The following is a 23,824-nucleotide window of genomic DNA, read 5'->3' as shown; positions in this document are numbered from 1 at the left end:
TATGGTGCACAAAATCTTTAAACCTTGGTCTTGAGTGACATCTACAATTATTTAAGTATAAGTAGTTTATAATATAAGAGCATCTCCAACCGGCTCCCTATTTGAGATCTCTTGGCTATAATAGCTACCCAAAATCCATTTTGAGTAATCCAAGGGTTACTTCACTAGACTCTTTGCCTTCTATAATTTTCATTATCTACTAGTAGCTAGAGAAGGAGACTCTCCACTCTCTTTTTCTCTCATTATATTTACATTTTTGCTACTTAATTCTATGGGAGATGTTCAAAAAATAAATATTTATTTGGATAGAGAGCAAGAATAGAGAGTAAGATTGGAATACATAGATGAAAAAGTGAACAGGCAAAAAAGATTGTAATTTTTTTACTTTTTGCTAGGTAAAATAAAAGTAGGGTTGAAGATGCTCTAAGAGGTGTCAACAGGAAAACAAGAAGGGGAAAAAAATTGTTTGCCAAAACAAAGCTCCTGGTTTCAAACCAGGGAGCTCTTGGTTTAATTACACTGCACAACTCAGCCAGCACCTCTCTTGCGTTGACAGAAGAAAATAAATTATACTACTTCCGTCCCATAATGTTTGTCCAGTCAGCAAAATGAGGACGTAAAAATAATACAATTTTTGCAAAAAAAAACCTCCAATTTTTTTCAACACTTCTCTAGATATCAATGAGTTTTTTAAATTTATGAAAAAAAAAATTTCTTAAAAGAAATGCATAATTTTTTAGTTCTCGTTTATTATATTATATACTTGTATTTTATGGACAACGGGCACTGATTTTTGCATAAAATCCGGAGGCCTAAAACGGACGCACCTCCCGCTTCATCTCAGGACCAGCCCTGCCACACTGTGATTTGCACAAAATCTGTGCCTAGAATCTATGAAGTTAGCACAGCTCCCTTGAGTAAAGGTTCGGAACTGACCCTAACCTGGAGAAAGATTTTTCAACTTAGAGAATCTGTGGGTCAACCTCTGCGGCCCGGCTGTGTTAAGCACAACAGGGGCTGCTGTGGCACTAAACACAGCGGTCTTTAGTTTCAATCTTCATGAAAAACCTCTACTTGCTTAGCCATAAACTCCATTATTGCTTTCGGTGCTATACTAGAATTGTTAGTCATATCTGCTTCAAGGGCTTGGGCTGGAGCAAAATTCCTATATATGCGACCTAAGAGCATCCCCAATGTAATAATCAAAACTAAAAGGTTGCTAAAGTTAGCAATGTTTACTCAAAAAAGTGTTCACATTGTAATAACCAAACTTAGCAACTTCTTAGCAACTCATCAAATTTTGACATTTGAATAACCAAACTTAATAACTTTTACCAATAACCAAACCCAATAACCAAATTCAAAACTAAAAAATTAAAAAACACCTCACATTAGAATCGTCTCATCGAGACGAATAATTTGGTGTGGTCGGGTGTGTGATTGGAACTCGTTTGCAATTGGACATAGATGCATTGCGTATTGTGAGGGGATTTTTTATAGGGATACAAAAATAACCAATGTGGAGATCAAGTTTGTTAGGTTTGATTATGAACTAAATGGATAATCAAATGCTGACGTGGCACATTTTGGTTATCGATTTTGATTATTCCCATTGCGGATGCTCTAAGTAAGGGGAACTGGCTAGGAGTGCACAACATATATGGGTATGCACAACACCAAACTCGTTCTTCTCACCTTCATCTCTAGAGACAACATTAATCTCAAGTAAGTCACCGTCATCTTTCACGGCGAGATTGAAACTCACCACTCAAACAACTAGCTTCAGGGTCCATAACCTTCATAGTATTACAAAATAGGTTAATGATAAATCCACGACTCTTTTGTTTAGTGCCACGACAATTGTTACGTTGTGACTAGTACCCACCCTCTCTCTCTCTCTCTCTCTCTCTCTCTCTCTCTCTCTCTCTCTCTCTCTCTCTCTCTCTCTCTCATATTCTACTCCTCTTCTATTCTATACCCCACCGCATAGGACACAACAAACCCAGTTCTTACTCGTCGGAAAAAAGAAAAGTCAATGGCTTTGCTTGTCACTCATCTGCTCTGGTTCCCTCTAGTTCGTCTCCTCCGCTCACCCCACCTCCACATCCACGTGGCTCGGTTCCACTCCTTACCACTGTTCCAAATATAGCCAGTATGGAAAACCCCTCTCCCCGATCTGACGATTTATACACGTATACAAATAATAAACAGAGCGCAACAATCAATTTTTGAAAAAAACGAAAACGCAATTTATCAGTTCTCTTTCTCCAGCGTCCACATTTGATGTTGTCATGTTTAGTCATTTAGATCAAGAAATCAAGTGAAAAGGATGGTGGCATCGATTTGACCGCATACAACTTGAGTTTATATCCTAGAATGGTAGCAGAGCATACATGTCCAAAGTTACAAAAACAACAAATTCAATTCTTCAGCGAGCAATCTAGAAATTAGAACAATTGGACTGAGAGAGTAGAAAGAGACACAAATGGGAGAAAGGAGTAGGGGATGGGAGAGTGAAGTGAGTTCTTGAGGGAGGTGGGTGGGTTCTTGAGGAAAGTGTGTGTAGTGAGAGAAAGAAGTGCAGTTGTAACTTTGTTGGTCGGTGAGCAAAAGAAAGGGTAAAAAAGTGAACAGTTTGAAAATGTCGTGGAACTAAAAAATAAGGTCGTGGCATTATCGCCAACCTACAAAATAAGCTTAGGAATTGATCATAACTATAATATGGAAAAGGGAAAGATCAGGATGACTTTACTAGATTTAACAATACCAGAATTTGACAAATTAATAGTAATTAAGCATATGGAAGCAATTGCAAAGAGAACATATATTGACGAAATCCCTTTGCAGTTTTCAACCAAAACCAATTGTTTCGTAAGTCTGTGTCTTTTTTACTGCATATCATGCACTAATCACGGCTATGGGTCCCACGCAAACAATTCAAACGGTTCATTAAATATAGTAAAACATTTTTTCAAGGGCCCCTGAGAAAAATCATCTCAATCTGATACATATAGATGCTTGATTCAATCATCTAACTTTTCACCTGAAATTCGAATGAAAAGTTAGATGATTGGATTGAACATTTATAAGTATCAGATTGAACTAAATTTTCACGGAGACCTTCGAAAAAATATTTTACATCTAATGAACGGCTCATATCATTTATGTGGGACGTACACCGGTTCTGTGCACAGAATATGTGCATATTTGTTGGTTAAGTAACAAAGTTAACGTGGTTGTGGAATAGGGCTACGTGGTAGCCAAAGAAGGGTGGGACAGAGAGAGTGAGAGGGAGTTGGGGACCAAAAATGCTACGCGCATGTGTTGGTTGTGCGCGTAATTCTGACCGTCCATATGTATTTGGACAATCTATATTTAAAAAACTCTTCCAGGAAAGTTTAACTTTTTCAGAAAAGAGTTTAAGCGAATTCTAACTATTTATTTATTACAGTAATGGACGGCTAGGTTATTCGTTATTGCACCAAATTACCCCGAGACAGAACCACGCCGAGTCATTCAAAAACCTAGACAGGGGTGTCGTGGTTATTGGTTATGTAGATCCTAGGTTATATATACTCCATATTATACTCTTGAAAACTATTGTGAGTCATTGTGGAACCACGTATAAATCAACAGTGTCTTAGCGTTCTTTGTTTATTTTTATTGCTTATTCTTTGCCCTTGTACGTTTGTTGATTTGGCAAATCTCTCAACACCACTGTGTTGGATGAAACTCAAGTTGTAAGGTAAGGTGGAAAGTCATTAGGTTTCGATGGAGAAGAGTAAGATTAGAGACTGAGGAAGTTAAAACTGAAATTGCAGAATGTCATAAAGATAGATGATTGTTGTTGTCGATTAAACTTGTTTTGTGGGTTTTTGTTCCTGGTGTGTTCATTGGGAGAAATTTCAGTGATGGGTTACTGTATCGGTTGTTTTGTGCACCAAGTGTTTTGATTAGATTCCTCAGTGGTTTTGGCTCTGGGATCATATGTTCTGAGCCTTCTGGCGTAAGTAATTTATTGTGCTAGACACCACCACACTGGACTTGGCGCAAAGGTGAAGGTTTATGTAGCAGTACCAGGCTACTAGCAAAAGATAAAATATTTGAATGGTTCAAACGTTGTGGCAGTTTGGTTTGATTGGATAATTGGACCCCAATTGGGCCTTTATTCCCACATAATGATGACAGTGTGGTGTATCATGAGTAAGTCTCTCACAAGAAGGTTTCTTCTATAATTTTTTATAGAGGTTGGAATTGACCTAGGGACAGGAATGCAACTTACCCCCCAGCACACTTGGTGCTGCTTGAGGATGAAGACGACCCAGTAATTTCGGGTCCTTCCAGCGAATGGAGATTGCCATACTAGATTTCCTGGGTTGCTATCAGAGTTGAATGTTGTACTTGAGTCCCAGAACCACTTGTTTTATGAATGCAGATTTTCATATAAGTTTTGGTGGCACCTGCTGCATAAATGTGGCTTTCAAATATCCCCTAAATATGTTTGGTTTGGTGTCCAATTGGGGAAGTGGTAAATCTAATAAAAGCAAAGTGCTTAGGCTCTTTTCTCAGCTGCTATGGAATTTTCCAACACAAGATGAGAATAGAAGAATGAATGAAGTATGGGACATGCCTTAGGGATTTATCGATAGTTGAGTTTGTTTTTGTGATTTCCTTCACTGGCCTTCTCTATTTGCTTTGTTTTTTGATTGTCTATTGTTGGCTATAGCATAGTCCAGGTTTTCCTCTTGTATTGTTGTTTTTGGCTCTGAAGGTTATTACCTCGGCGGCTTGGCCTCTTGTTTTGGGATATACTTACATAAGAATTACTTTGCAAAAAGTTAAAGGTTTTAAGAACTTGGTTCATCTTGTGATCTTACATGAATTTGGTGGACCAATTTTCTATTACAGGTTTCAGGGATAGTAACGTACAACGGTCATGGAATGGATGAGTTTGTCCCCCAAAGGACATCAGCCTATACAAGCCAGCATGACCTGCATATAGGAGAACTGACAGTGAGAGAAACACTAGCTTTTTCAGCTCGATGCCAAGGGGTTGGGCCTCGTTATGGTTAGTGATTACTTAGATTTAATAGATGACTTCATAATAGCATGCTGAATGATAGTTGGTCTCAATCATTTCGTTTGAGTTTTTGGCTTTTTTCTTTTTGTAGAAATGCTAACCGAATTGTCCCGGAGGGAAAAAGAAGCCAACATTAAGCCAGACCCAGATCTTGATATTTACATGAAGGTAAGTGAATATATGATGACAAATTTCCATGATTAATTAGTTCTGCGGCCTAACATTTTATCTTTAAAAACAAACAAACTCAACATTTTCCTATCTTATTCAATTTTGAGACGAATTGGCTTTGAGACTTCAGAAACATCTTTACAACGTTTTCTCAAGAACTTTTGGAATATTTCCGAAAAAACAAGTTATGAACACTTCCAATTTCTGAAATATACGTTTTCTTCTGCTAGAAATACAGTTCTTACTTTTTTGATTTGTCTATGATTGGTGTGAATCGGTTGTGCTTTCGTTGTATGCTAATATAGCTTTACCCTTGTACAATGCAGTCAGCATCGCTACAAGGCCAGAAGGCCAATGCGGTCACAGAATATGTACTTAAGGTGTTTGATTCAAATCCCAAAAATTAACAATAGCATTGTAAGAATTTGTGAGAAATTGGATTTATATCCCTCCCTTTCTCTTATTGTGTATTCACAGATTTTGGGGCTGGAAGTTTGTGCTGACACTCTAGTAGGTGATGAAATGCTGAGAGGAATTTCCGGTGGGCAGAAAAAACGAGTCACAACAGGTAAAAGAATTCAACATTTAGAACAAAACATGTTGGACGAACCTAATGAGTTAGCATGAATGCTCCCGGTTTTGCATCGTTTCTTCTTCGCTACTTTTGTTCAATAGGGAATTGTTTTATTATTATCCTAAATAAACCTTCACTTTTATTTGAAAAAATTTATTTTTCGACGGAATTTGATTCTTGCAATAATATATTACATCTCATTTCTTAATTTTGAGTCACCCACTTTTAAATATTCGAATTGGATAACATTGTGTAATGGGTAGTCTGAATATCTTGAAAATATACTACAGGGGAGATGCTAGTTGGACCAGCTAGAGCGCTCTTCATGGATGAGATATCAACTGGCTTGGACAGTTCTACAACTTTTCAGATTGTGAACTCAATCAAGCAGTACATCCATATCCTCCAAGGAACTTGTGTTATCTCCCTCCTCCAGCCGGCACCAGAAACTTACGACTTATTCGATGACATAATTCTTCAATCAGACGGTCAAATTGTATACCAAGGGCCCCGTGAGAATGTGCTTGAGTTCTTTGAACACATAGGCTTCAAGTGTCCAGACAGGAAAGGGGTGGCTGACTTCTTACAAGAAGTAAATTCTTGAACTCAAATGTTCTCTGAATACTTCTCATATTGTACTGATATTCTTTAGGACACTAATGTTTCAATATGGATTGTGAAAACTGATAATACTATACACCATTGGTGGAGCCACACATTAATTTTAGCTGGGGAAAAACCAATTTCATGATAAAGAAATCTGCACTCAACAACGTTGAATTTCACTAATCAAGGCTTAATGGTTGTAGCTGAGGTGTACATAAAGCCACAAAAAGCTTCTCAATGCACGTTTCACAATGTCCCAGATACTTTTGTCTCACTTTTATATCCTTTTTACGCATACATAGAAGCTAGTACCAATATTTGGTTAGCCTTTTGCATCAACGATCCCTCGTTGATGAATTTGCTAGTAAAAGTTCCTACTTCGGTATTATCAACTTGTTATGCATTAAAAAATGTTGTAAAAGTTAAGTTGTAACAGTAGTCCCAGGGACAAAAAGTAAAAGAAAATTCCAGTGCCAATGCAGTGTTCATGAAGCTATACGCGTGTCAGATACAACTTTAATGTTAGTTTGCACATACTTGTTATCATAGGTATCAATAGTGCTATGGTTTGTAGCATGGTCTCCCGGTGTTTGAACTAGTTATTTATGGTCGACTTAATTAGTACCCTTTTTTTGGTATGCGTTGCAAACACTTTTAGGTAGCATGAATAGCTCTTGTTAGAGCTTGTCCCACATTGATTAATTATCACCTCTAAAACTAATATATGATTCTGGGCGGCCTTTCCACTAATTGCCAGTTGGTTATAAGTTGGATGCTTTTGCAAATAATGTGGGGTGGTGATTCACTCGGTGTAAGACAGGTCGGATCTTCCAAGTGTTCCTCCTCTTTTGAGCAGGCCTACAAAACAGTAACCAGTTAGCGTCACCTGGTTGGACTCAGCCGAAGGGCACTTAGATGCCTAAGTTAGACACTAGGAGAGAAGAGGGTAAAGAAAGAACATTAGATCTCAGATCTAGAAAAGGCATACCTCTTTAGGGTTTCATCTTTAGGCTTTTATCGAAAAATTGTACTTGCTCCCCAAGTAAGTCCGTGCTAGGCATGAGCCCTGTAACCTCACCCGTAATCGTTTGGGTAGGTGATGTCATACGTGACGCTCGGTGTGCACGTGGCTGATCACACGTGGCTAGAATGTGTGACTGAGGCGCCACGTAGAATCCGACTAGCTAATGAGTTGTCCACACGGTCCGGTCATGAACCTCTCAGCCTGGACCATGGGTTTCCCAACTGGATTTGCCAGACAAGCCTCAGGAGATTGTCAGGCCAAGTGTGCAGCCCAAGTGTGTTCGGCCAAGCAGTCCTCTGTGAAATGGGTCACTTGTGACGTGAGGTCCCACGACCAGTCGGACTTGGCTCTCTGTCCACTACACATAGTATGAATGCTAGGCTTCCGGCAACTCTTGATTGATTGCCTCGTTGTTTGTGCCTAAGTGCACCGTATTTTGTTATGATCCCTATGATATGGATCTTTTCTTTACCTCTCCACAAGTGAGTCAGGTGTCGCACTTGTGGGGATGTGTTAGAGCTTGTCCCACATTGGTTAATTGCAACCTCCAAAACTAGTATATGAGTCTGAGTAACCTCTCTAGTCGTTGCCATTTGATTTTGAATTGGATGCTTTAAAAGTCCTAATTATAACATGATCTCTTGTATTATTCTTCATCAGAGCAAAACAGCTGCAACTACGGTAGATATAGCAGTTCTTTCTTGTGTGTATGTGTTTACACTTCTGATCTCTTTGAGTTTTTGCGCTTGTAACCCCTAGCTAGATCCCGTGTTAGGGTTTAGCAAATTCCTAATAAGTTTGTTGGTGGGAAGCACAGGTGACGTCGAGGAAAGATCAAGAGCAGTACTGGACAAGGAGACATGAGCCTTATGGTTTTGTTACTGCCAGGGAATTTGCAAAGATATTTCAGTCCTTTCATGTTGGTCGGAAGCTAGAGGACGAGCTTTCCATCCCGTTTGACAAAGCCAAGAGCCACCCGGCGGCCTTAGCAACTAATAAATATGGTGTCAGTAAGAAAGAACTGCTGAAAGCTCTCATATCCAGGGAGTACTTGCTCATGAAGAGGAATTCGTTTGTCTACATATTCAAGATGACTCAAGTTGAGCGGTTTTCATGTTGAACACATCAAAATTTCCACAAGACTTCTTAAAAATTTGATTTTGATAGCACAAGCACTCGTTCTCATATTTATATTAGTCTTAATGGTTTCCAGCATAAAACTTTTTTGATGTTTATTGCAAATTGGTTGTTTTTCCAATAATCATGAAAAACAAGTTTTAAAATCCGCTAACGCAGCAAGACTTAGGAAAATGTTTTGAAAATAGTAATTCCTAAACAAAAAACAAAGAGGAGATAATATTTTTCTCTCTTTTTTTTCAGCTTATTATAATGGCATTCGTTGTGATGATGATATTTTTACGAAGTGAGATGAGCAAGAAAACAATAGAAGATGGTGTGATTTTCATGGGTGCTCTCTTCTTTACTCTCCTTACGACTATGTTCAATGGGTTCGCAGAGCTAGCCATGACTATCATGAAACTTCCTCCCTTTTACAAGCAAAGGGATCTTCATTTTTTCCCTGCGTGGGCATTTGCTTTGCCCACATGGATCCTCAAGATCCCAATAACATTTATAGAAGTTGGTATTTGGGTGTTCACCAGTTATTATGTTATAGGTTTTGATCCAAACGTCGGAAGGTAAATTGTGTAACTATTATTTATGCTTTGGGTTTTCAATTTCATTTCAAAACCTGATAAGTTCCTCAATGGCAGGTTGTTCAAAATGTACCTTCTACTCCTTTGCGTTAATCAGACAGCATCTGGACTGTTCCGACTTATTGCTGCATTAGGACGAAACATGATTGTGGCAAACACGTTTGGCTCATTTGCATTACTTGCAATTCTGGTGTTGGGAGGATTTATATTGTCAAGAGGTAAGGAAAACAAAAAACAAAAAACAAAATACAAAAAGTGCCACAAAAGTATAACAAATGTGCATATACATGATTACATATATTGTGTCAAATGTAAAGATCAATACTTTCTTTGCATCAGATGATATAAAGAAGTGGTGGATATGGGGTTATTGGGCCTCGCCTCTGATGTATGGGCAGAACGCTATAGCGGTGAATGAATTTCTTGGGGACAGTTGGAGACACGTAAGCATCTTTTCTTTACTTTTTTTCCCCTATAATTCGGCCTATACGAAAATAAAAAGTATTAAACAATTGGAATTTTAATTATGATAATCTAGAATCGGGAAATTTTGTGCTATAGGTGCCTCCTAATTCTACAGAATCATTAGGAGTATTGGTTTTGAAGTCTCGTGGAATATTTCCAGAAGCCCATTGGTATTGGATTGGAGTAGGAGCTTTAGTTGGATATGTTTTTCTGTTCAATGCCTTGTTCTCTTTGGCTCTCGCATATCTCGGCCGTAAGTAACTAATTTATCTATTTTGTAGTATGTATTTTTTTTCAACTTTTAGCAAAGCCTAGCAAGCTTATGTGGTTCAACCAAGATTTTAAATATCAGTCATTACATAACGATATTAGCATCTTCCAATATTGTTACACTGGGATATATGGGTGGGATGGATAAGCACATGTGTTTTGGCAGGTTCCCTTCACGTATTGGTCTTTTTCCTATTCACGGACAGGTTCACGGCCGATACTCTACCTTTATGCATTATTTAGGCACTTTACAAGTTTCTTTTTTATTCTAATTAATTTCTAAACATTCAAAACCACTACAACCGATTCCCGATACGTATTGTTTGATACTCCCGATACCGTTACACTGCAACCACTATCATTACATGTCCTGATACCATTACTTAAAACCTTGGGTTCAACACATGTTCAACTTCCCTTAATTAATTTATCCGCATGATGCAGCATTTGAGAAGCCTCAGGCAGTTCTTTCTGATGAAACCTTAGCTGAGAGAAAAGCTTGTAAAGCAGGAGAAGTTATTGAGCTCCCTTTGAGAGATAAGAGCTCGTTCGGTGGGTCATTTAACTTTCAACTGTCCTTTTCCAATTTGCGAGTTTCTAGTAATAAGATACTTGTCTCATGCATACTTATGAAGGAAGGGGCGATGAAGTTCAAAGAAGTGTATCACTGAAATCAAGCTCTTCAAGAATGAGGAGCATTAGTGAGGCTAACCAAAATAGGGAGCGGGGAATGGTTCTACCATTTGAGCCCCTTTCCATCTCTTTTGATGATATCAAGTATTCTGTAGACATGCCACAGGTATCTTCTACTTTTAAGGGTAGGAACTTCAAGAGACTTGTTTGAACTCGAGCGCTAAACTTGAACCAATTACAATGTTATTTGGGTTTTATATGCTAAAAAAAGCTTCATGTACACTTCTGCTTGGTTTTACCATTTAAATGGAATATTGATGTGATCTGTTAGTCAACAGTAGGAAAATCAATACCATGTTTGATTTTAAGTGATGGAAATGAAGAACCTGGTTTATGCATTTTGCATTCCTTATGAAATCCGAAACTCTATGCTTCAAAAAGCTTATTGTGATGCTTCAATTTTCTTTGTACAAAGTGCTGAAGTTGGTACGGCAATGGCAGGAAATGAAAGCACAAGGTATACCAGAAGACCGGCTAGAACTCCTGAAAGGAGTGGGTGGTGCTTTTAGACCAGGAGTCCTTACAGCGCTAATGGGTGTTAGTGGGGCCGGTAAGACCACTTTGATGGATGTCTTGGCTGGTAGAAAAACTGGTGGATATATTGAAGGGAGGATCTTGGTATCAGGATACCCAAAGAAGCAAGAAACATTTGCTCGCGTAGCTGGATATTGCGAGCAAACTGATGTTCATTCTCCTCATGTCACAGTTTACGAGTCTTTGAATTACTCTGCGTGGCTTCGGTTGCCTCATGAAGTTGATTCTGCCACCAGAAAGGTGAGTTACCAGTTATAAACGTAGTTAAGAAGGTCCTTTGTTGTTGTAGTTTTTGGATTCTGTTTTTCTGATTTAATTTATTGGAGAACAAAAAAATGTTTTTTGGGTTGATGGTTTCTAGAGCTTTTGTTCCCCTAGAATTTTTGCAAGATTACAACTTTTCAAGAACATCAAAAAGATGTTTGTATATCCTCAGGAGCAATACCGCTCATAAATAAACAACTTACGAAAGAAATCATCAGTGTTTTTTATTTTCGGAAACTGTTTTTTTAATAAATATTTTGCAATACTGATTTGGGCTTATGCACAAAAGTAACAAAGCTTCTAAAAATAATGTATTTTTCCATTTAGTAATATTCTTTGGAAAGAGTTCTGCAAAAATATAGGCCTAAAAACTAAGATATCCATACTAAAAATTCGTTTTAGCCTTGTTAATAACTGGAACCTAAATGAGGAATTGCAGATGTTTGTTAATGAGATAATGGAGCTGGTTGAGCTAACACCATTAAGGGAAGCCCTTGTTGGGTTGCCAAGCGTAAGTGGTCTTTCGACCGAGCAACGCAAGAGACTTACAATTGCAGTTGAGCTTGTAGCCAACCCATCAATAATTTTTATGGATGAACCAACGTCAGGACTTGATGCTAGGGCTGCAGCAATAGTGATGAGAACGGTGAGAAACACAGTAGATACCGGAAGAACTGTGGTGTGCACCATCCATCAACCAAGCATCGACATCTTTGATGCATTCGATGAGGTATGAATTCTTTCAAACGCTTTTGGATCCTATGATTTATAATTTCAAAATTCTATAAGTTATTGAGGAAAAACCTTTTTGGGATTTCAGCTATTTCTATTGAAACGAGGAGGTGAAGAAATATACGTAGGTCCATTAGGCCACCACTCTTTACATCTCATCGCATACTTTGAGGTAAAATTGATGAATGCACATGATTATTAAAATTTCCCTATCTTCAGTTAGCAGCTAACATATTCAAGTAATGTTTCTTTAAGGGTATCAATGGAGTCAATAAAATAAAAGATGGTTATAATCCAGCTACTTGGATGTTAGAGGTGACTTCAATAGCACAAGAAGCAGCTCTTGAGGTTGACTTTGCTCAAGTTTACAAGAACTCAGAACTATACAGGTATGGGATAACTTGAATTATCAAATGAAAATTTTGGTTTCAACATCTACTTAAAAAGGTCAACATGTAATCTACGAAGGTCAATACCTAAGCTAAGAAGCATGGACATTTCTGAGGATGTGTTTCATACGTCGGGTCAACACAAACTTCATTAGACAATGCTCGACATCTCTTGGACACATGTCCAAAAATGCTTTATTACATGTATAAATATTTCCTGGCTCGGACTTGCTTTCGCCACTTGTGGAACACTTCTTTCGTTTATGCAGTAATACGATATTAACTAGTGCCTCCTCCTTAAGACTTGAGAAATTAGTGTTACATTAGATTTGGTAATGCCTTCAACTTGCATATTCACATAAATGGCATGATAATGTCATATCGAACAGATTACATAAAACAAAAAGATAAAAATGCTGACTACAACACGTGGTGTCCACATTATTTGATACTTCTTGTGTCAGCATATTTGTGATCCTTAGGTCTGAAGGAAAAACGCAACGGCATAAATACTTTCAAACCTACTTATTGTTGTGTATTCTAGCTGAGTAGCTGTTAACTGTAACAACATGTCCCGACCAAAAACGACTTCACAAAATAGTCATACCACCACCACCTCACTTCTCTCTCGTTGCTCTCCTATAAACCACCACCAAACTCATGCATGGTTAACTCCAAAGCAATCTCAAGTGGTCCATAGAAATATGGCTCACACTACTACCCCACCATGGATGCACCATCAAGCTTTTCTGTGGAAATTCACCCCTCCTTCCCAAGAATAAGACCAGCTTTATACCTCCTAGTTTTTTCCCCTCTGTATGTGTGTCCTTTTTTCCTCCCTTTCAGTTCTTGTCTCTTTCCATATATGGCACATGGTGACTCTTCACCAAAGTGATGTATTGCATGCCAATCAAAAAAAGAAGTGATGTATTGCATGACTCATGCACTTATCAAAGCCTAATTTAGTTTGTTTTTATTTTCTTTGCTCCCTTATCTTCCTTAGCAGCAAATGGCCACCTGTCTCGCCCCACATTTAATATAATCCAGTAATACGATTTTAAGCTCAATAAAAGAAATATTATCACCAAATCAATAAAAACAATTTCTTTTCATTCCATCATGCATTGAACTATGAGTCTAACCAAATTAAAAGAACAGCAACAAATGATCCACTTCCAAATCTTTCAAAGTTTTCAATTTGCCACCAAGGCACCAAAATCCACTTAATCATTACAACTTCAATTACAAAAGAAGGTACAAGTTTTTCCTTCCATTTGCCAAAAAACATAGCAAAACATTTCTAGAGTAGAGTTTAATATTTATCATTACAAGCCCGAGGTAATATATATATATATATATATATATATATATATATATATATATATATATACACACACACACACACACACACACATGTAGTCAGAAGATAGCCTTCAAGGCCCAACAAAAGAACACTTAGATAAACTCGTCAAAACACAAATGATATCTCCACTGCCGTGTCCATCAAAGCTTATCCTTGTCCTTCAAACCTATAAGGTAGGGGTGAGCATGACCATCCACACATAATCTACTAGAAACAAAAAGATGCAAGTAACATGTTTAAAAATATGAATGGTTGTACTCCTATACCCCTTTCTACTAAACTTGAAATTTTATTAACTCAACACAGTTCATATTGAATATAATCAAGTCCGAAAAGGTGAAACCAAAATTATTCAAACATTAAACAAGTCAAATATTAAACTCAAGTACGAGAAAATAAGGGCACATAAGACCGAGGTTCAAGTATCAAAGTTGTGTGCCAATCCTTAGCGACTAATCAGGTCCTAAATCATCCAAATTTATAGGTCATTAACCCAAAGGCCTATGGGGCACCTTATCTTGCGCGGATTTACAGAACTATACACCTACGGATAACCTCATTATCCATATGTTTCTAGCTACACAACAAGTATAAAATGGCCAAACCAGCCTCTAATATAGGCTCACTAGTCCAAATAACAAACATCAATTCCCAAATAAATTTCAATGAGTATAAACGACTAAAATCAACATAAATCTTAACCCTTCTTTTCAAATCCATCTAGCATTAACTATAGATAGACAAATGTCTACTTTATCAACCCCACTCTTAACAACTTATCAATTATGTCAACAAGAGATAAATCCATATCAATGTAAATATATGTGTGTGTGTGTGTGCGCGCGCGCTCGCGCTCTTTACACAATACAAACAATTCATCAATGTACCCAAAACTAGTATGTAGTATCCATTATCAACCAAATAAACATACCCCAACCTTAGGAAGAACAAATATCTTGAGGTATAATGTTCCTACTACACCCAATCAAACATTAGTTCCATCAATTTTAATCCACAAGTAACATTTCCAAGTTTACACCATATTACTCAAATTAGGTTTTGTTTTTCCCCATAGATCAACATACTACTCAAAAACATTAAAAATAATAATACTGTAATAATTTCCAAATATACTACTTGCTTTTGTGAGGTAGCTAGTAGAAAACCCTACTTCAAATGTTTAGCACAAGAAGAGAGATGAGTGAGATGATGATGTTTGAGAGCCCACAAGCTTGAGAGAATCTCTTGATCCCTCCAAGTTTTCTTGATGTAGAGACAAAATACCCAAGTAAAATGAAGATTGGATGGGGATTTGAGGTGTGTGTGTGTGTGTGTGTGTGTGAGAGAGAGAGAGAGAGAGAGAGAGACGGGAAATGTAAATGGTAAAATGTGATCCAAGTGTAACAAAAATACACTTATCGCCCCCCAAGTTTATAGTTATCACTCCTCTTCCTAGTCTGTCATAATTTATTGCACTAAGGCCCTCAAACTAACACTTAAACAAGTAATTAGCTCTAAAAGTTTCTAACACTAATTAGGGTATCCACAATGGCATAATCAAAAGTAATAGGTTTCTAAAGTTAACAATGTTGGTGCAGAATATGACTCACAATGGTATAGTCAAACTTAGCAACCTCCTTGGAAATAATCAAATTTTGGACTTTGGATAACCAAAACTAGCAACCTTTTGCCAATAACCAAATTTAGTAGACCTCATATATTCTCAATCGAATACATCCATCATTACACAAAAATATTCTCTATCTTCCCTTCCTCCCCCCCAAACCCACCCACACCCCCCCCCCCCCCCCCCCCCCCTCGCTCTCTCTCTCTCTCAACAATGTTTTCAAAAAAAAAAACTATTTTTTTTTAAAATTATTTTTTTAGGTGTTTTTCAAAAACAGTTTTTATACAAAAAAGAAACTGTTCTTTTTTTGAAAAGTTGTTTTGTTTTTAAAACTGTTTTTTTTCAAAACCTTTTCTTATATGAAATCAAAACCTTTTCTTATATGAAAACAATTTTTTCAAAAACTGAAGTTACACAAAAACTATTTTTTTCGAAAAAAATTTGAAAAGCTATTTTCTATTTCTAATAAATAGTAGTTTCTATTAGTTTCAAAACTATTTTTAGAAAAACTATTTTATATGTTCACAATTTTTAGGTTTTGGTAGTTTGAAAAGGTGATATGAAAATTTTGGTTATTCAATTTTGATTATGTTATTGTGGATCTCTACATTGCTAATATTAGTTCAAAACTATATTTAGAAAAACTATTTTATATGTTCACAATTTTTAGGTTTTGGTAGTTTGAAAAGGTGATATGAAAGTTTTGGTTATTCAATTTTGATTATGTTATTGTGGATTTCTACATTGCTAACATTAGCAAACTCTTAAATGGATAATCAAAAACTAATGTGGAAACTTTTGACTATCCATTTTTTATTATGCCATAGTGGATACCCTTACACAATATATGAGGATCTCTGAACACACTCGATTGAAGACCCACGAATTCGAACATGGTCAAGTAAATGTCTACACATGTATATGCACATCTATATTCAAAAAAAAAAAAAAATCCATGGTTCGTAAAATTCATAAGCATTTAAAATAACACATATCATGTCAAGAAAATATTTAATAAATATAAAGTTAGATACGGGTCTCTACACCACTTTAAGTAAGTCAAGTGGCGATACTGCACGGAACCCCTTAATTTGTCTCTTTACCATTTCAAGTTATATGCCATGGGCCTTGGCATTTATCTGAAATTATTTCCAATATATGGTAGGGTCTTACATTAACTCTACATGGTGATTGAATCAGGAGAAACAAAGAAACAATTACAGAACTGAGTACACCCCCTTGGGGATCAAAAGATCTATGCTTTGCCACTCAGTACTCGCAGTCTTTCTTCACCCAATGTATGGCATGCCTATGGAAACAACACCTATCATACTGGCGAAACCCACCATACACTGCAATGAGATTCTTGTTCACAACTATTATAGCTTTGCTGTTTGGGACAATCTTCTGGCATATTGGCTCCAAAAGGTAATCCACAAGCCATGGAACCCCCACTCTCTCTATTCTCTATCCATTTCGCAGTTTCAAAATCCGTGCATTTGTGTTGGATTTCAGGGGAACACAACAAGATATATTCAATGCAATGGGATCTATGTACAGTGCTGTCATTTTTGTTGGTGTACAAAATGCCACGTCAGTGCAGCCAGTAGTAGCTGTTGAGAGAACTGTCTTTTACAGGGAAAAAGCAGCAGGAATGTACTCAGCTTTGCCTTATGCTTTTGGACAGGTATTGGCTGTATTCTTCTGTTGAGCCTATCATAGAAAACTGCAAGCTTTAATTATGTACCTTCCTACAAAGAAAACCAATGATGTTCTGTATTATTGGCTTACCTTCCCAGTGGAATTTGTCATATATATATATACACACACACACAGCCAACGTGCAAAGATATAAGGTAAAAAATAAGAAAACAAATCAAAGACCAAAACAAGTAGGCCGAAATTAAAATCATCTGAACTATGAGTAGCACATCCTAATTTAATCTAATTTCAACACCTAAAACTTACAAATAGTATTTGGGAAGTGCCAACTTGGAATGCACCGAAGTTCTATAGTACAAAAGTTAACAACCCATTCATCCAACTGTGAGAGAGAGAGAGAGAGAGAGAGAGAGAATTTTGGGGGGAAATTGAAGGGTTGTGGATAGAAATCTGAATGACGGGAGAAATAAGGATAGACATGCTCTGGGAAAACCTTTTTAGGTCATTGGAAAGAGAAACTATTACATTAGTACATCTTAGTTTTGATGGTCCGTACATAACTAGTATGATGGTCCGTATTAAAGTTATTTATGTATTTCTACTTCTTTCATATACAGTATAGCGTTACCCGAAAAAGCAAAACCAAATTTGTCGTCACTATTATCTTAGATAGAATACATAATGGTTTCACCTATATATACTCGAGACCCCACGCACAATATTGCCTCACTTTACCACTTGCCCACCGGACCTGTTGAGTTTTTTACTTCGAATATTTATATTATATTTATTACATACATATGTGAGTTTTATAACTATTAACTACATACCCTAAGACCCACTCCCTCAAATTTCCATCCCTCATTCCAGCCGACTTCAGTCTCCCTCTCCTCGCGCCAATGGAAGTCAACAGTGACTCTCTCTCTCTCTCTCTCTCTCTCTCTCTCTCTCTCTCACACATAACCCATAGATCTCTGGTAGTAGGAGATCAACAAAACCCATCATCCCTCTCATTCTCACTCCCCTCGTCCATCATCTGTGACTGAATCAACTGAAAACCATTCCGATCCACTGATTTTTCACTTCAAAACCCCTTAAATCGGAGCTTCGAAACCCTTCAGTGGTGGTGTGGGCATGATGGTGGCAGCGGCGAGGATGGCCTGATGGTGGTGGTGGCCGTGTATGGTGGTTTTGTTGTGGTAGAGCAAGAAACCGGAGAAACCGGTCGAACCGATTGAAACCGGACCGGTCTTTGTTTCAACTGGTTCCGGTTTCCAAATTCTCCAAACCGGATAACCGGTTCGGTTCCAAAAATCGGTGAAAACCGGACCGAATCACCCCTATGTACTATGAACCTTAAGAATACTAGAAAATATAAAAATGAGTATCATCCTCACTCTACGGCCGCCAATCATCAAGGAGCAACAAATCTACATACAACCATAGTTCAAAACAAGACCCTTGGTAGATCAACCCACGCTACGTGGAACTTAGAAGTTGAGCAACATGAAAAAAAATCTAAAATAGTCGAGTGTAATTGGAGACTATTGTTTTTGTTAATTTTCATAAAGGTTCTAAATTTTTATTTTTTCTCATTAGTTGTCGTATTATGCGCGCAGGTTGTGATTGAGCTCCCATACATTCTTGTTCAAAGTGTCATTTATGGAGTCATAGTCTACAGTATGATCGGATTTGAGTGGACAGTAGCCAAATTCTTTTGGTATTTGTTCTTCATGTATTGCACCTTCTTATACTTCACATACTATGGGATGATGACTGTAGCTGTAACTCCCAACCACAGCATCGCAGCCATAGTTGCTTCTGCCTTCTATGCTGTATGGAACCTTTTCTCCGGCTTCATCATTCCAAAAACAGTAAGTTCTAGATTCAATTCAAAATCCACGATCGAGATAACCACTCAAAAAGTGTCTTAGTTTAGTTTTTCCCTTTTACTATCGTTGCAGAGGATTCCATTGTGGTGGAGGTGGTATGTCTACATTTGCCCGGTATCTTGGACTTTGTACGGATTAGTTGCTTCACAGTTTGGAGACATTCAGGACAGGCTTGACACGGGTGAAACAGTCAAACAATTTGTGGTAAATTACTTTGATTTTAGGCATGATTTTGTGGGTTATGTTGGTATAATTGTGGCTGGGATAGCTGTGCTCTTTGGGTTCATATTTGCCTTCTCAATTAAGGCATTTAATTTTCAGAACAGATAATAATGATGTATGTAAACAACATGCATGGTGAAGATTCGTGCAATGACAATGATGCCTGAGACCATATTTTCGAAGCTTACTTGGACAGACTTTTTGCACTCCCAAATTTTCGAAGCTTTTATTTTAGTGTCTTTTTATGCAACTTGCAGGTGGTATGCTGTTTACACTCGTTTTTGGCACCCAGTTCTGGGCAAGCGTTGGACAACCATTTAATTATTATTCAATTAAATTGAGCCATAAAATGAAAAGTCGTTGGGCTAAGATTAATGGGCCAAGGCAATATCAATTGGGCCCGTTCAATTTTAGTCCTAACCGGATGTAGAATCAAAAAGTCGTGGGCCGTGGGCTACATTGTTTGAAGAATAAATAAGGCCCAGCTAGACTTTAACAAGGCCTGTTACATTCTTGAAGACCCATGACCCATGAGGAGCAAAAGGACGAAGAAATTGGAATGGCTGCCACATGGCTATTTGACTTAGTCAAATTAGCCCATTATTCGTTAATGCCCACAGAAAAAGGGAATGAGGTGGCCCATTACTTGTCAACTGCCCATGGAAACAGGAGGTGGAATATCCAATATTTCCAATAACTTTCCATGATCAAGAATAAACACATGGGTAATTGTTATTTACCTCCAATAATCACCCATGATCCCACTAAATATGTTAGTGGATGGTTATTGCCGACACGTGGCAGCACCCAGAGCTCACATGGGACACGTGTCATCACGAGAAGAGGACAACAAGCTCATTGCATGCAGAAAATTCGAAGACTCTTGGCCTATAAATACTAGAAGACAAGAAGAAAAAAGGGTCCACACACCAATCAAGCTCAACGCTTAAAAAATCAAAGTCTTCCCAGCGAAGCAATTATCTCACTTTTCTCATCATCACTCAATTACTTCTCCAAGTAATTAGAGTTTTCTATCTCTCTTGTACCCCAACTTTATTATTACGACATAATAAAGTTATTCATATCTCTCTTGTATCCCCGACCTTATTATCACGATATAATAAAGTCATTCTACGTTGCTACTTTTTTTTCCTACACGATTAGGAAATTATTAAGTCCTCGCTCGTAGAGGCAAAACCACGAACCAACACTGCAATCCAGCCCTTAGGTTTGCAGCACTATCGCTCTCACGGTGAAGAAGTCAGAAAAGGGACGCTCAACCCTTCACGTTAGACGCGACAAGTCTTGGCACGCCCGCTCAGTCCTTGAGCCATTTCGGAGCCGAACATTCTTTTTGGCACGCCCAGTGGGACCTTAATCATCTAAGGGTTTTATCATGGTCAGGAAGCCACAGCAACAACCGGATCCACCCATCCCGGATCCACCACAGAGTCCTGAGGGAGTGGCAGTCGACGTGCCATTACTCGAGGAAGCTGGTCCTCAGATCAGCGCCCAAGATCTTAGCGACGCTATTGACAGCGTCAAAAATTATATGTTCATGGCAGGACGTGAGATCTCCCACAATGTTACGCAGTCAATCTCGCAATCGTTCACTCAGTCCTTGGAACCTCTGACCATAGCAGTCAACAAAATGGTTGCTACACTTACAAAGAGGCTACCGCTCGCTCCTCAGCAGCAAGGCTTTCCACAGTTTGGTGTCTTTGGCAACGGTCAAGACCAAGATGGCTTATTGGGGGTTCCTCCCCCTCCTCAGACATTTTACCATGCCACTTCGTCTAATAGCCCTGCACTCGAGGGGCAAAAAGAGAAGGGAGTCGTGATTGGAGGAGCTTCGACGCCTCCGAATAACGATCAAAGGTTTATTTTGGTCGAGGACCAGAACAAGCTTGACAAGTCTGACAAGACAGACAGAAGGCCTTTGCAAGGAGGCCAGGGCTCTAGAAAGGACAAAGGAGTTACACGTACTCCTCAAAGCTTTGATACTCGGGGGGCAAGTCCAGTCCAGAACCAGCAGGCACAAGAGGCGCATCCACAGCCGCCTCCTGAGCCAGACCTAGTCATAGGAAGGGATCAAGTCTTGAACCTGCTCCAGGAGCAATTAGGACCTGGTTTCAGACCTTTGGGAAGGCCAATGTATAGGAAGCCTCATACCGAGGAGGTGGACAACACACCTTTCCCAAAGGGTTATAGAGTCCCAAAATTTCAGACCTTCAATGGTGAGAGCATGCAGTCAACGGTGGAGCATATTGCCAGGTTTCAAGTTCACTGTGGAGAGGCTGGAACCATTGATGCACTGAAGTTGAGGCTTTTTTCCAATTCTCTTACTGGACAGCCTTCACTTGGTACATCAACTTGCCACCTAACTCGGTCCAGACCTGGGCACAATTGGAGGAGATGTTCCACCAGCAATTCTACAGGGTAGAACCAGAAGTGACGTTGGCGGACCTGTCATGCTATCGTCAAATCCATCTAGAATCTGTGGAGTCCTACCTCTTACGTTTCAAAACTACTCGATTCAAATGCAAGATAGTCCTTCCTGAGGCTGAATACGTGCGTGTAGCATTAAACGGCCTGGGCTTTGAAATGAAGAAGAAGTTTTATGGGACGGAGTTCAGAGACCTGTTCGAATTATTTTCTAAGGCTTCTCATTATGAAAAGTTCTTGGCGGAAGAGCAGGACAAGAAGACGGCATCCAAAGGGACGTATTACCGCGACCCTAATTACGAGGTTGCTGCAGTGGAAGCAGAGGCAGACCCAGACGTGGCAGTGGTTGAAATCATCAACAAAAAGCCATACGTTTACAAGGCCTTTGTCAAGATGGAGCCCACAAAGCAGCCAGCCCAGAGCACTTTCAATAAGTCAACCAGGACCTATACATTCGACGTGGGTAGGGCTGAAGCTATCTTTGATCAACTCCTGGCCGACAAGCTGCTCAAACTGCCCTTTGGTCGCAAGATTCCAACTCCGGAAGAACTGAAGGGCAAAGAGTATTGTTAGTATCACAATTCTTGGAGTCATACTACTAATAACTGCATAGTATTTAGAAATGATATCCAGGACAAAATTGAGCGGGGAGAGTTCAAATTCCCTGAGAAAGACAAGCAGCCCATGGGGGTGGATGGCAATCCCTTTCCTTCAGGGCTGAGTACAAATATGGTCTCCGTCAACATGAGGGACATGCCTAGGACTGTTCCTAGGCAGAAGATAAGTTTGGGAGCCCCTTCCAGAGCAGTCTATAAATCCAGCCCAAGCAGGTATTGGGATCCTTATTATGATAAGGGTGATGTCAGGACTGAGCGGGTTAGAAGGTTCGAAAAACTGAACTCTTGGTGGTCCAGACCTTCGGGGGTGAAGAAACCAAAGAAACCAACTTGTTCCATGGTATGCACAGAGTGTGGACATCATGCCAGTCCTAGCAAGCCAGTCCTGAAAAGCATTATTGTGGGAAGGGCTGAACCAAGTCCTAAGGAGCCACGCAGGTCTAAAGGGAGAAGGGTTGTACGCGAATCTGTGTTCAACCGAATTCAGCCAAGGTTGGTTGAAATTGAAAATGAGCTCGTCAACTTGAGGATATCTGTTCTTTCCAGGGATAAACCAAGGGCTGTGAGACCTCTAGTCACTCTTCCGGATGAGTGGCATAGGGTTGAACATCCCAAGTTTCCTTCTGAACCTCCACCTTTATCTAGATCTCATAAAAGGCGCCGCCAACAATTCAGGCAGACAGCTAGAAAGGCTGATAAAAAAACAGATCTACTGGACGACCCAATGATTGAAAACAACCCCAAAGAAGAAATGAAGGTGGAAGTCCTGGTAGAAGAGCCTGTGGTTGAAAAACCTAAAGCCAAAAGAGTATACAAGCCCTTGGAAAGGACTGTGGAAGAGGCTATCATCGAGTCTCCTCCAAAGACTTTACCTAAGAAGCAAGCACCTTCGGGAAAGACATACAAAGAGGCTGTTACCCAATTGCCTGCGAAGCAAGCCGCTGTATCCAAGAAACAACTTCTCTTGGAAAGAACTCTTAAAGAAGCTAGGATTCAGCCTTCACCGAGACAAGTCACTGTGACCCAGAAGACAGCCCTTGAACCAAGGAGGCCAGACTCGGGGGGCAAGTCGAAGTTGAATCCACAGGCTAAGGTATAGGTGCCTGGACATGGTCATAACATGCAATGCAACATGGTCGTGTTCTTACCAGCAGATCTGGAAGCCAAGGACAACACTCCAACAGCCATGGAGGGAGATGTTGTAGAGATGGGGCAGACAGCGGAGATTTTAAATGAGTCATTCTCGGTAGGACTGAATGGGCCTTCAGTGATCGTGTTGAAGGACGAGACTGAAAAGAAGAATGAAGATCGTGCAGCTAGCGTGATCTTTGAGAGGCCGAGTCCCACGATGAACAAACACATCAAGCCCTTGTACATTGTTGGTTGCCTTGATGGGATGCCAGTGAACTGTGTCCTGGTAGACAATGGTTCAGCAGCCAATCTCATTCCTAAGGCCATGATGCAGAGGCTCGGGAAGAC

At 39.1% G+C, this 23,824-nt stretch overlaps 1 protein-coding gene across 2 annotated transcripts in view; it reads left to right on the top strand.

Moving 5' to 3' along the window:
* Positions 1-19,468, top strand: part of LOC131333327 (pleiotropic drug resistance protein 1-like) — a 29,954-nt gene extending 10,486 nt beyond the window's left edge. Inside the window, exons 5-24 of one of the 2 annotated variants that reach the window (XM_058367790.1) lie at positions 4,909-5,068; positions 5,172-5,248; positions 5,578-5,631; positions 5,729-5,819; positions 6,116-6,417; positions 8,273-8,554; positions 8,836-9,152; positions 9,228-9,388; positions 9,510-9,613; positions 9,732-9,888; positions 10,350-10,457; positions 10,541-10,704; positions 11,040-11,372; positions 11,836-12,126; positions 12,217-12,300; positions 12,384-12,517; positions 16,708-16,935; positions 17,023-17,194; positions 18,789-19,043; positions 19,134-19,468. In XM_058367790.1, coding sequence (XP_058223773.1) covers positions 4,909-5,068; positions 5,172-5,248; positions 5,578-5,631; positions 5,729-5,819; positions 6,116-6,417; positions 8,273-8,554; positions 8,836-9,152; positions 9,228-9,388; positions 9,510-9,613; positions 9,732-9,888; positions 10,350-10,457; positions 10,541-10,704; positions 11,040-11,372; positions 11,836-12,126; positions 12,217-12,300; positions 12,384-12,517; positions 16,708-16,935; positions 17,023-17,194; positions 18,789-19,043; positions 19,134-19,391 — 3,732 coding nt within the window. In that variant the 3' untranslated portion in view covers positions 19,392-19,468. The remainder of the gene's footprint in view (positions 1-4,908; positions 5,069-5,171; positions 5,249-5,577; positions 5,632-5,728; positions 5,820-6,115; positions 6,418-8,272; positions 8,555-8,835; positions 9,153-9,227; positions 9,389-9,509; positions 9,614-9,731; positions 9,889-10,349; positions 10,458-10,540; positions 10,705-11,039; positions 11,373-11,835; positions 12,127-12,216; positions 12,301-12,383; positions 12,518-16,707; positions 16,936-17,022; positions 17,195-18,788; positions 19,044-19,133) is intronic. The other variant, XM_058367791.1, reaches the window with a different exon arrangement.
* The last annotated feature ends 4,356 nt before the right edge of the window (positions 19,469-23,824 follow it).

This window comes from Rhododendron vialii, chromosome 7a (assembly GCF_030253575.1).
Source record: "Rhododendron vialii isolate Sample 1 chromosome 7a, ASM3025357v1".
Classification (NCBI taxonomy): Eukaryota; Viridiplantae; Streptophyta; class Magnoliopsida; order Ericales; family Ericaceae; genus Rhododendron; species Rhododendron vialii.
This window is presented reverse-complemented; position numbering and strand designations above follow the sequence as displayed.